The sequence below is a fragment of the Podarcis vaucheri genome (genome assembly GCF_965113315.1).
Source record: "Podarcis vaucheri genome assembly, chromosome: 5".
Classification (NCBI taxonomy): Eukaryota; Metazoa; Chordata; class Lepidosauria; order Squamata; family Lacertidae; genus Podarcis; species Podarcis vaucheri.
The window spans coordinates 88,612,095-88,624,848 of record NC_138763.1 but is presented as its reverse complement, the minus strand read 5'-3'; the positions used below and the strand labels follow the sequence as shown (position 1 = coordinate 88,624,848).

The following is a 12,754-nucleotide window of genomic DNA, read 5'->3' as shown; positions in this document are numbered from 1 at the left end:
TTTGCATTGGGTTGGGGGTTGCGTGTACGCGCGTGTACGTGTGTATGCAGGAACGCGGGTTCGGGGGGCGTTGATAAACGCGATCTTCTTTTGGTGGGGTGGTGGCTTGGCATCCTCTCCGCCGCCCTCCTGGTTCCTCTCGCTCCCTTTCCCCACCTTGAAATGCCTTCATATCCGTGTCGCGGTTATTCTTCCTATGGGGGCGATGCATATTAAATGTGTATGCCGCCCTTCTTCCGAAGACTGCAGGGCGGTTCACAGCAAAAAAAATGCATTTTTTAAAAAATGTGATTGAGAAGAAGCAGCAGCTGCGAAAAGCTTCAGGATGCCCACGTGCTGAGTTTAGAAGAAAAAGAATCTTTATTTGCACCAGCCACTAGCCATAGCAATAATAATAATAAAAATAATAATAATAAAATTTATTATTTATATCCTACCCATCTGGCTGGGTTTCCCCAGCCACTCTGGGCGGCTCCCAACAGAATATAAAAAACATGATAAAACATCAGACATTAAAAAACTTCCCTAAACAGGGAATAATAAATAAAATGAAATGTACTGAAGATAGAGGTAAAAAACTAAACTATAGAAAATACATTCTGGGGGTTTACATCAACAATCAAATAATAGATCTTATTCTAATTGCTAAAAACCTTGCAGTTTTTGCTGTCACCTGATCATCTTGATCTGCTAAAAGCAATGGCTGAGAGACCCGGGATGGACAATGATAGAGAGGTAATAACCTCACTTCTGAAATCATTATAAAGAGTGCAAGCCGGAAGCACTTTTCTTCTAAAAAGAATTCAACTTAATTAACCGGCGTTGACTTCCAAATGCCTATGCATCAGATTACCGACTTAATGGAATTGCCATCGCTTCTTCCCAAAGGCAGGATCTTGCCGTTCTGGGGTGGAGTGGAGTCGGTTAATTTATTTGGCTTCCCAATTAAGAAAAGAGTGAAGAGTCAACTCTTCAACGCTTGCTACTCTTGTCCTGAATTTCTAGATCTCTCGGTCCAGATGTTTTCAAAGATTGGCTTCTTTGGGCAAAGGAGTATGTGCAAGCTTGCAAGTTACAACCGGTTCTCCGTAGCTCAGAAGAACGTCTTGCATCAGCAGTAGTGTGAGCAAAGCATTCTGGCATGCTTCTGTCTTCCTGCTTTGTCAGTATCTTGTGCCCAAAATATAGGTGTTTGTTGCTGATATAAAAGTGCGTGCTTGGAGGATGTATTGTAGAGAACATTGCAGAAAATTCCGGGAAGCGCATTCAATTCATGTCGGGTCCAATGATACTAGCCATCTTTGTGTAAATTGAGGGTGCCCCCTGGAAGGCATTCTGAAGATGTGCGTTGCAGGGGTACACAAGCTGTATTTCAGACCATTTACAAATATTCTCTTCAAGGAAACTAGAAAACATTGTTTTTCTTGTGGACTTCAGTGTTTTGCTGAAAACTGTTTGGATACAAGTTCATTAAAATCTGGATTTGGCTGCTGAGTAAAATACTACTCTGAGGGCCTCCTCAAGGAAGAATAAAGTTGTGATGAGAGCTCAATTGACCAAAGGCCCATCAAGTCCGGTGTTTCCCAAACTTGGGTCTCCAGCTGCTTTTGGATTATAATTTCCATCATCCCTGACCACTGATCTTGCTAGCTAGGGATGGTGGGAGTTGTAGTCCAAAAACAGCTGGTGACCCAAGTTTGGGAAACATTGAATTCTAGTCTGACTTTCTGCTAGTCAATTTCAACATCTCCCAGTTTCTAGGGGACAGAGATATTGCTTCTGAACACAGGCTCCGTTTAGCTACTATGGTTAATACCCATTGAGAGATTTATTCTCCACAAATTTGGCTAATTCTGTTTTAAACCCAATGAAGTTTTTGACCATCACCCTGACATGTGGCTGCATCTGAAGAGTTAAATTTGTCTCCTGTATGATAATGGCCAATGGCAGCTTCCTTCCCTTTCCTTTCAGGCACTTAAATTTGGCAAAGTATATCAGCTTTTAAAATTTGAGTTTTAGTATCTACATAATCCAGGGCTGCAGTGTGTATCAACTAAAAAGTTTGATACTGAAGCAGCTCTTGGAGATTCCAGTAGTTGGATTCAAGGGATGTCAGTTCTGTGAATGGTAGGTGTGCTTCCATTCATGGAAGTGACCAAGATCTAGTGGTGATTCCATGCTGGAGGAACGCAAGAGGTGATACTCACCAATTTTCTTGCAACCATGCACATCACCTCATGCTGCTCCAGAGCCCACCCACCTCCCCCAGAGCAGATTTTCAGGGAGCATAGAGAGGAGAAAGAATTGGCAAAAATAGCCTCCTCCCTCCATCACAGGCTTAATGCTATTAGGAGCAAATGGTTCTGGCCCCAAGTGGTTCACTTTGTAAATGGATCAAGCTTTCTTGTGCAGATTGCTTCTCTGTGGTTTCTCGAAAAGAAAAGAATCCTCCTAAGTAATTTCCATTGTGCAAATAGTCACCAAATTGGCTGGTGTCTTCATAGCTTGTCAGGCACCATGGGATGAATTGGAACATGTACACTAGTATAAAGTTGCAACTCCAGAATTTCCTTATCTGTTAAGGATATCTCTCTGATACTTTTCTTTGCACCAGCAGTATCTGCTGTATCAGATATCTCTTTGCCTCTAGTTGAGCAGCACAGACCAGTGTCCCTCTGAAAACATGATTCAGTTCAACGACCAGATTACACTGAGCCAACATGCTTTGAGATGTCTCTAGGAATAGAACAGCTTTCATTCAGATTGATTTAATGTCTGTAGTCCTTGCTTTTAAAGAAGCTGGCAGCTGAAGTGCTGAGTGTGTGTATTTGACTCTTTTTGCAAGACTATGCCCCACAAGTGATGTGCAACATTATCATATTATGGGGGGATCAGTTATGCAACTCACACAGTGACTTGAGGAAAATTGCTTCCTCATCTCTGTTCCTGACTTGTAGGATGAATGGTTGCAGGAAGAAAGCAAATTAATTCCATCCACTATAAAACACTTGCATTAAGATTGCAGGCTTAGATGTACCTGCCCAAGAACAGACCCCATTGAATTCATTTGGGACTTTCTTAATAGGATAAGGGTGCTAACCTCAATATTGACACATGCTTACCTAAAACTCCCATTTCATTCCCTCAGCTTTTTTACGTGGAAATTTGTGACCGATGGACACACACAGCAGAAACTTCTTCTGTGCAGTCTCTAAAGATCTCATGAGAAGCTGGGGAGAACAATAAGAAGTTATTAGCCAAAGAAATTTTAGTAATATAATCTTGCAGGCACAGTAAAGAAATATCTTGAAATATTGTCTATGTTTTTGCAACTTCAGATGTTCATAAGCAAAAGTTCCAAAGTTGATCTGCTTCTCCTGATCGCTTATTGATCCAGGAGCCTCAGGGCAGCTAACAGGTAGTCTTCAGCATTTTATTCACAACATTTCTATTGCGGTTAGTTGAGTGACGCCCAACATTACCCTGTAAGGTTCATGGTTGAGCATTGATTTGAACCCATGTCTCCCCAATCCTAGCCCAGCACTCTGTTTAATATCTGCTTCTGTTTGTATGACACAGTGTGGGCTCACTTGTTACAAAAAGAGAGATGAGAGCTTGTATAACATTGATTGCTGACTTGGATTCTGGCACACAAATCATGAGCCCAAGACTAGAGTATATGTGTCAAAGACATTCAGGTAAATAGAGAAAAAGCTTATACTATGATGGTTGCAACGGAGTTCTGAGTTTGTGGGCCGTATTCAACTAACATTTCCCATTAACACAAGGATTCCCACTTGCACAACAGGAGAACATTCTGTTGCACAAGCAGAAATCCTTGCATAGCTCTACTTTGTTACTCCATGAGGTGAACCCCTTGAAATTGTTTAAAATGTGCATCATCTATCATTAATTTAATTTTCTATTTCTAACTACCTTATGCTGGTAGCAGAGTTGTCCTTAAGTGACGTGGCAGCCAATAAAAGCTGGCAAATCATTAATACTGGCTTTGCTATGTTAACACTGTTTTACAAACTGTGAACTAGCTTACATTACTAAATAATCCTAAATTTACAGCATGGAAACAGCTTTTTCTGAAGTCGGTGGGGCTCACTTAAGGGCCTTAATTCAGGATCATTTGTTGTGATGTGTTTCTTAAACAACTGCTCTCAACTTATTGGCTGCAACCTTAAAACTGTCTTTTGAATATGAGCTCAGGACTTGGCTACGATTTAGTTGCTCTCAGTCCTCTGACCATGAAACTAGAAAGATAGGAATACCCTGTGATTACTTGATCTTTTTGATTGTGTAAATTACTATTAAATCAGAAACATACTCTCCCCCTCCCTGTTTTATGGCTAAATTTGGTTTTCCCTCCTGGTTCATATGATAAGCAGACATAATCGTTTCAGTGGAAAGTGTCCTGTCTATAAAATAAGACCTTCATCTTGAACAGAGGGCACAAGGCTGGCTTCACCATGCTACGCTGTGAAGCAAACTGCTTCAGACAGCACAGTGGTGTGGGTAGATGCAGGCAGGTTCTGGTGTCTTGAGTAGTGCAGGAAGACTTTTTAAAGCAGGACTGCAACATGAGACTCTCAGCCTAATTTCATCCAGTTGCCACGGAGGAGGAAAAGGGTGTGGCAGAAAGAGAGAGGAGTACCCTGCCTACTTTGGGATTTGCATCTGTCCCCCGTGGTGGAATGCTGCCCTCAGATTAAATCAAGCTCCCCCACCCCCCATCATTTTAAAAGTGTAATGCTGTTTGGTTTCTTTGCTTAGGCCCATTATCTCTTCTTTCCCCACCCTCCCCAAAGCTATGTGGTGTTTGTGTTTCTATCTCAAATAATCGTTATCAGTTCAGCGGTGACTTTGTGTTCTTAAAATTGTTTTACCAGTATGCTGCAATTTGTTTGAACTGAATAACTCTGACAACTTTATCTTTCAGTGAAAATGTGCTTTTTGGAATGGGAAATCCTCTTCTGGATATCTGTGCGGTTGTGGACAAGGACTTCCTTGACAAGTAAGTCTTAAACCTTTTCCATGTTTAATTCATTCGCAAAGTTAAATGTGGAGCTTGTGGGGACATCTCACAGTACATTTTTCTTTTCAAATTCTAGGCGGGTTTCTTAAACTCACCTTCCAATAACTGTGAGCTTGCAAAATTGCATTATGCCTTCAGTTCAGCGTACCAAAAAGCATATCTTAAAGCAGGATGGGAAAATAGCCAGCTTAGCTTTCCACTAAAAGAAATTGCCTAAGTCCTGAGTGAATGGGTACAGTGATCAAAATTCACAATTGAGAAAGGCATGGTTGGGTAGGTTGGATCTAATAAGGTTGGGTTGGGCCATGACCAAAAGAAGAAACAGCATGAAATTCCCCTCCATAATAATTGTGGGGGGAAAGATACTTTGAGGATAAAACACTGCACTCCAAAACTCCATGGAAGTAGAATAGCAATAATGATGGGTAGATAACTGGATATGGTAAAGACTACCAACTCCATGAGCAGCTTATCTAGAAAGTTACGCTTTTGAATGCACCCTTAGAGCCTAAATAGCATTAGAACTGGACATGAATCATTTTCTTTTTTTTTTTTTTAAAGGAAAGAGATTCTCTTTCAAATCAGTCTGATGGACTCTAGCAACAGAAATGAAAAGCCAGTCCCAATAAAATATTCGAATACTTTGGGGAAATGCTGCAGATCTCCCCAGCCAAGGTGCGACAGTCTTGAAGTCCATGCTGTCAGTGCCATGCATGTTACTTCTCCAATAAACCAGTCTTGTGCAATGGGCCTTCACTTGACTAAAAAAAATGTTTGTTCAGCATTGAAAGCCTCTATACTGAGTCAGACCATAGGTCCATCTAACCCATTATTGATGGTGCTGACTGGCAATGGTTCCAGGGTTTCAAATAGGAGTCTTTCCCAGCCTGCCTGGAGATTCCAGGGACTGAACCTGTTACCTTCTGCTTGCAAAGCATGTATCATACCACTCAGCTACAAGCACAGAGACAGCAAAGCCCGTGTTCCTTGTTTATTTGATACAGGTAGAACTTAATTTTCAGGAGCAACTGCTCTTTATTTCAGATCCCCCCCCCCCTGACCAATTGATAGCCTTTCTGGCTATCATTCTGATTCATTTTCTGTTCCACAATAAACTTTTGTGGGGCTAGTGGGGGCTTGAGAATAAGAGAACGGATGTGGCCTCAGGGTAAAGCTAATCGTATCCATTATTTTTGCAACACTGAAACATCAATCCATTGATTGTTGGGTGCAGTTTTGTTTCTATTTGCATGCTGAATGTAAGGCAGCTGGCCCTTATTTCCATCTTTAGGACTGAAAGGCAGAGTTGCAGTTTGGTACTTCTAATGGTTTGGTGCAATGTTGGAGTCAGGTGGAGTACATGGAGGTTATACATTCTGAGTATTACAGCAACTGTATCAGGTTAGGCTGAGTGAGTGTGAGTAGTTCAAGATCACCCTGTGAGAATAATTTTTTATTTGTGATTTTCAGTTATATACATTTCAATAGTTTTACAGTCATTTTAACATTTCAAAACACGACTTCCTTCCTCCTCTTTCTGAAGTTCCTTAAATTTATATTTATCATTTCCTGCATATTCTAAATTAACTTATTCTTTTATTCATCTACTTTAATTATTTACTGTTATGAAACTGCAAGTTTTTACAATAATCCTGCCAATGTTTTAATCTGTTTATAGTTTGTAAATACTCAGTAAACCACTTCCATTCCTTTCTAAAAAGTTTGTTGTCTTGATTTCTTACTCTTCTGGTAAGTTTTGCCATTTCTGCATAATCCATGAATTTTTGTATCCAATCTTCTTTCGTCGGGACTTCTTCCTTCTATTTTTGGGCATGTGAATTTATTCACATACATGAATAAATTTCTATACTGTTTAGGTAGTTCTACCCCTATAATATCATTTGCTCCCTCCAAAATGTTTGAATAAAATTGTGTTAGAGTACAAGGAGGCCATTAATTATGTACTTCACTTATTATGTTCCAGGCATTCTAATATACTTTTGTAGATCATATTTTGTTGAAGCACTCGTTCATTCAGAGTCTGACTGGAGTGGAGTTTCCCATTTATTGACTATAGTGGAGGATTTTTTCCTTGCATGGAAAAACAGTTCTGACTCAGTCTTTTTGGGTTTTGTTTTCCTGTCTTGCATATGTGTGTGTTGGGAGAGTTCCATGCTGCGTCAGTCAGTGGGATTATTATTACAGTGACCTCGCAGACAAGTCTACAAAAGCAACTACCCAACCCTACTCTGTCTGTATTTACTTTTTGAAGCCCACAAGGCAAAAGAACCAACTCTCATGAATCTTTTCTGTTTGGGGTTGCTTGAAGGTGATCATTATCTTACCTTATGTTCTAGGGACTACATACTAGTCTGTGTCACAAGGGGCAGCTTACTTTCACCCCAAGAATGAAAGTTACTCAAGATAAGTGGGCTTTGGATTGCAGTCTTAATGTTTGCTGCTGCTGTGTTGGCTGTATTTGATTGCAAGTGCTTAATCATCATCAGTGTCGGAGCCAGAGACAAATCTTTCTACCTAGCCTGTGTGCCCTAAATACATACAGAATGGAGCAGGGCCTAGTTATGCTCCATTGATGACAAATACAAGTATTCAACCGTTTGAGATTTCTAGGTACGGTACTGTGATTTTCATAAAAGTGTGGTAGGAATAGTAACAAGCTCCTCTTCAGACTGTTTCAGCTCACCACTATGATTTGTCTGCAATCTTGGGTCCACACATGTCATTATACATAGAGATCTGGTGGAGTAATCAGATCTTGGTTGGTTTTGCTGGTGGGTGCACTGTTGACTGCCTTGGATTTATGTAATGTTGACCAGTCACTGCCCCATCCAGATAATGGAAGCAGTGTTCTTGAAGCATGATTAAGTTTGCACCCAATCCAGTTTTTCTAAATTGCATTTTTCTCCCCCCCCCCCAAAAAAAAGAAACAGAATTTGTAATTATGCCATTTTAGAAAACATGCAAACTCAAAACACATTTAAAACAAAATTATTGGCATTTAGGAAATCAAAGAGACATTTCTAGTTTATATGTAACAAGAAATTCGTGTTTTCCTCTTGGGAATAGAAATCTAATAATGATTTTCAGCGAGAGTTTGGGGGGGATGACTAATGGAATAGAGAACTACAAATTGAAATTATGCTGCTGCTTATTGCTTAATGCGAGAGTGGCCTATTTTAGGTACCCTGATTAGAGTTAATACTTATAACAAATGTAAGCAGGACCCAGGCTTATGGCAGGGCTGATATGCTTGTGCAGACAGAGCATTTGTAGTAGCGTGGGACTGAATCCCACCCATAGCGCATTGAAACTTAGTGTGTTTGCTCTCAAAACAGCAGCTTTACTTCAGCAACAAAGTATATAACAGGCAGGTGGCATCTCTCTTACTTTGTTGCACCTATTGAAGACCTTTATTTTGCAACAAGCCTTGTAAACTTTTAATCCCTATCTACCATGCAGTGTATATCTGTACTGGACTTGAAACTGTCTTTATTGTTGATGCTTTCATTGCTAAATTGCTACAGAGTTTTAAAAATGGGAAGTGGTTCATAAACTAAATAAATTCAAATATCAACATGGTTTCTTTGCTGCCAGCAACATGAGATGTAAACTGGCATGCCAGTTTAGGTGGAATGGAAATGACATCATGCTCCTGTGGCGCATAGTGGCGGCAGAGGATTGATCACCTGCTTTTCTTTGAATGGATACTTGCAGTGGTTCTACACTGATTTCCCCCACCCCAACCCTCTGAGCAGATGTGCCGATGTTATTTAGACTTGGAAATTGAAACTGAGCTTAGTTAACCATCATACAAGCAGGGTTATAATTATTCATTAAGCTCTTAAACTCGACAAACGCTATGCAAAGCATATTTGAAAAATACAAACAATCCTGCCTCAAGGCTAACAATAAAAAAAAGCAAAGGTCATGTGTAAATAGCTTCTTAATTTATGGACGCATATGTTTGAAGTGGCTGCTTATTTCATTTTCTATCTTCAAATGAAGTTCTTGAATCAGACACGTTTGGGGTGAGGGAACCCTGACATATTCAGAAAAAACTCTGTGGAGTTGATGAGTGGGTGGGGGGAATGAAGTACGGTACATGACTAATAACTTGGTTTTCTTTTGATTTTGGAAAGGAGAAAGGAAAAACAGGTTGTAGGGATGTTCCATTAGTCATAATTAAATTTCCGTGCATTAATGGCAAACTGAAGGAACCAGATGAGAGGAGTCCAAAGGTCTGGTTCCACTCTTGAAGTGCTGTGACTCACAAGAGTGGAGACGCAAGCCGAATGCAGAAGAGCCGTTCTATTTTGCCATTTATGTATTGCAGTGCATTTAATATGTGATGGGTATTTTGTCCTTTTCAGGTACGATGGTGGATGATAGTAGAATATAAAATTAATTAGGATAGACATTCTTGGGGTTGGAAATTTGACTTGTCAAAAAAAAAGTCTGGTTAAAGAATGATCAAGGGTGGAATTCAGTGTTGCGCTACATTGAACATTCTGTCTGAGCAAGCATATCAGCTTGCCAGATGGAACAACCCCCCTCCCCTCTCCCTGTACGCTGTTGGGGGTGTGTGTGTCATGACACACGCACACCCCAAGCCAGTTTTAGGTGGTGTAGAAGGGCAAACCCCTTTCTGTAAGTAGAAGCCCTTGTGCAAATTTAGTTAGGTGGCTCCAGCCCCAAGAATTAGTGCTATGAAGACAAACAGAATCATATGAGCAGGTTTGATATTTAGGCTAATTATTAAAAGTCACATCTGGGAAACAATGGCATTCGTTTAAAAAAATAAACCCCCCCCTCTCCAGAGGTCCCAGAAGGCAGCAGAGGTTTAGCACCAGAGTTTTCCTTTTCAGTTTGTCATGTCCATTAATTTCACCGGGTCTACTCTGAATAAAACCTAATTGAATACCACCCATAGCTTCCTTCCCCACCCTTGATTTATCTCCAGAGCAGCATTGTGATGATTGACCCAATGCCGTCTAATGAAATGTTATGGCTGGGTGAGAATTTGAACTTTGGTGTATCTGTTTCTAATCTGACATTCCCCTGGGCATTTGATGCCGATGACTGCATGTGTTCCAGATTTTGCCATGGGAGAAGGTTTGTTAGTGTGCTAGGCTTGCACCTGAATGATAGGGTTAGGGTGATCTGCCCTCACTCCTGCTCCACTTAACAAATAACACCATAATGAAAATTTTAAAAGTAAACTGTGATCTATACAATGACATTCTTGGAGCAATGCTTGGCTGGTCAGTTGACTGGCTGCCAACCCTAGCTTTGCCAGTCTTCTGTTATTCACTCTGCAATACTGTAAGTGCTTCTGCCCTGCTATAGAAAATGAGATGGGGAGCAAAATATGACCTTACATTCTCAACCGAGAATTATATGCTAAATTTGAGCTCCTCTAAAACCAGAGTCTTCAAAGTGTGAAGGTTCTCCTTGGAGATGCAGGGTACTAAAAAGAAGCTTGCACTCCCCTTATGAGTTTCTCCCTTTCACTTTAGTTTTTTATGCCTTGCTTTGAAACCATAGGTAGGTAGACTGATTCAGCAACCACATTATGAACAGGCCTCATGCTAGACACAGCTGAAGCACAGGCTCTGTAAGGAATCCGATCTCATGGACTATTTAGCAACTTGCAGTGACCAACCCTTTTAAAATAAAGAAAATAACAGAGAAAGATTATTTTGACACAGGGATGCTTTCAGGCTCAAGACTTTCCATGGCTAACAACTTAACTTTCAATGTTCTTCCCCTCCTTCCCCACTTTCCCAGTTATTCTTATACATTTATAGAACCATAGAATTGTAGAGTTGGAAGGGACCCTGATGAGCATCTTCGTCAGGCATCCCCAAACTCAGCCCTCCAGATGTTTTGGGACTACAACTCACATCATCCCTAGCTAACAGGACCCAGTGGTCAGGGATGATGAGAACTGTAGTCCCAAAACATCTGGAGGGCTGAGTTTGGGGACGCCTGATCTAGGTCAACCCCCTACAATGCAGGAATATGTAGCTGTCCCATACGGAATTCGAACATGCAATCTTGGTGTTATCAGCACTATGCACTAACCAACTATACAGTGTGACCTTGCTGATGGTCCGTAGCAGGGCACATTAGCGGAGTAGTAAGAAGGATAAGTGGTTCTTACATAAGAAAAATATTCTGCTTATTTTTCCCCCCAGCAATGTAGTTTGTCAGTTACTGTAAATTTCAGCTTTTAAAAGGAAAGCAAATTTAAAATTCAACATTAACATCGCCCTAGCGTGGAAATGGTGATTTTTCTTGCTATTTTTTTTTTAAAATCAAAATAGCCTCTCTTTTATGTTGTAGCAGAACTTGCCCTTTTGAGAAGAACTAAGGCAGCGCTGTCTATTTTTGGTACCCTTTCATATGTGTGGCTTTTGGCATAAGACTTTGTGGCTGAGGATGAATACTCCTTGAGCAGATGTGATATAATTGGTTGAGACTTGTGTTTTGGAATGCTTTATTTTTAACTTCCCCCTTTTGGCCATTTAGAAAATTTTACACTTCTGGGCAGAGTTCCTAAGTTTAACTTCCTAATTTCTGAGGCAGTTGTACATTGATATACCACATTTTTCGCTCTACAAGACGCACCAGACCACAAGACGCACCTAGTTTTTGGAGGAGGAAAACAAGAAAAAAAATATTCTGAATCTCAGAAGCCAGAACAGCAAGAGGGATTGCTGCACAGTGAAAGCAGCAATCCCTCTTGCTGTTCTGGCTTCTGGGATAGCTGCGCAGCCTGCATTCGCTCCATAAGATGCACACACATTTCCCCTTACTTTTTAGGAGGGAAAAAGTGAGTCTTATAGAGCAAAAAATACAGTAACTACAACATGTTTTATGGAAAGAGGAGGCTCTGCTGTATACCCCTACAAGGTACCAAGTTAAAATGGACCTTGTCCATTCTCAAAATTTGTACAGGTCGGTTTCCATTTTACTCTTTTTTCATGTCATCACGCTTTTCAACCTGTTGGTGAGGTGATTGCACGGAAATCTTGGACTCTTCCTCACTTCCAATCCCCAGTGTTTCTATGTGGCCTTCAAAGGGTGGTAACACTAGCTTAATGCTGGGAGTCTGCAAACTGTTCTCTCTCTATATATTTACAGTCACCGCATGAAGCATTTGAACAGCTGTTGTGAGACTATTACAGGACTTTTTATCTTTCTGCTTTTCAATGAGGCCAGCAGGGCAGGCAAGATAAAGTTTTTAATAAACTACAAAGAATACAAGGGGGCATAGTTCCTATTTCTTTTTGCCACCTCTCGTAAAAAATAATTGTGATATTGGATTGTAGTATTTGCATCCACACATGGAGATGCTTAAACCCCTTTTGTGTCTCTTGCCTTGAATTCCTAATCCTCTGGTTCCATTGGGCAATCATAATTTATTTTAAAGCTCAGAATTATGTTGTATTTCAATCCAGAGTGACGAAGGCCTGTCTGAATGTAATAAATGCACCATAGTTGGCCACAGTGCAATGATTAACAAGCTTTAGGCTTTCCTTGCTTTCTCAATCCATTTTTAATCATTTAAACCTATTATTTTGGTGTTAAGTTCAAAAGCTCTTTAAACCTTATACAGTATTGATTGCAGCTTATAATCTTGTTGTCCAAATGCATTATAAGAGTGAGCCTGCTTGATAGAATGGG

General features: G+C 40.4%; 1 protein-coding gene across 3 annotated transcripts in view; it reads left to right on the top strand.

Annotated features, from left to right (window-relative positions):
• Positions 1 to 12,754, top strand: part of ADK (adenosine kinase) — a 201,487-nt gene that overhangs the window by 11,093 nt on the left and 177,640 nt on the right. For all 3 annotated transcript variants that reach the window (XM_082223636.1, XM_082223637.1, XM_082223635.1), the window contains exon 2: positions 4,949 to 5,023. In XM_082223636.1, coding sequence (XP_082079762.1) covers positions 4,949 to 5,023 — 75 coding nt within the window. The remainder of the gene's footprint in view (positions 1 to 4,948; positions 5,024 to 12,754) is intronic.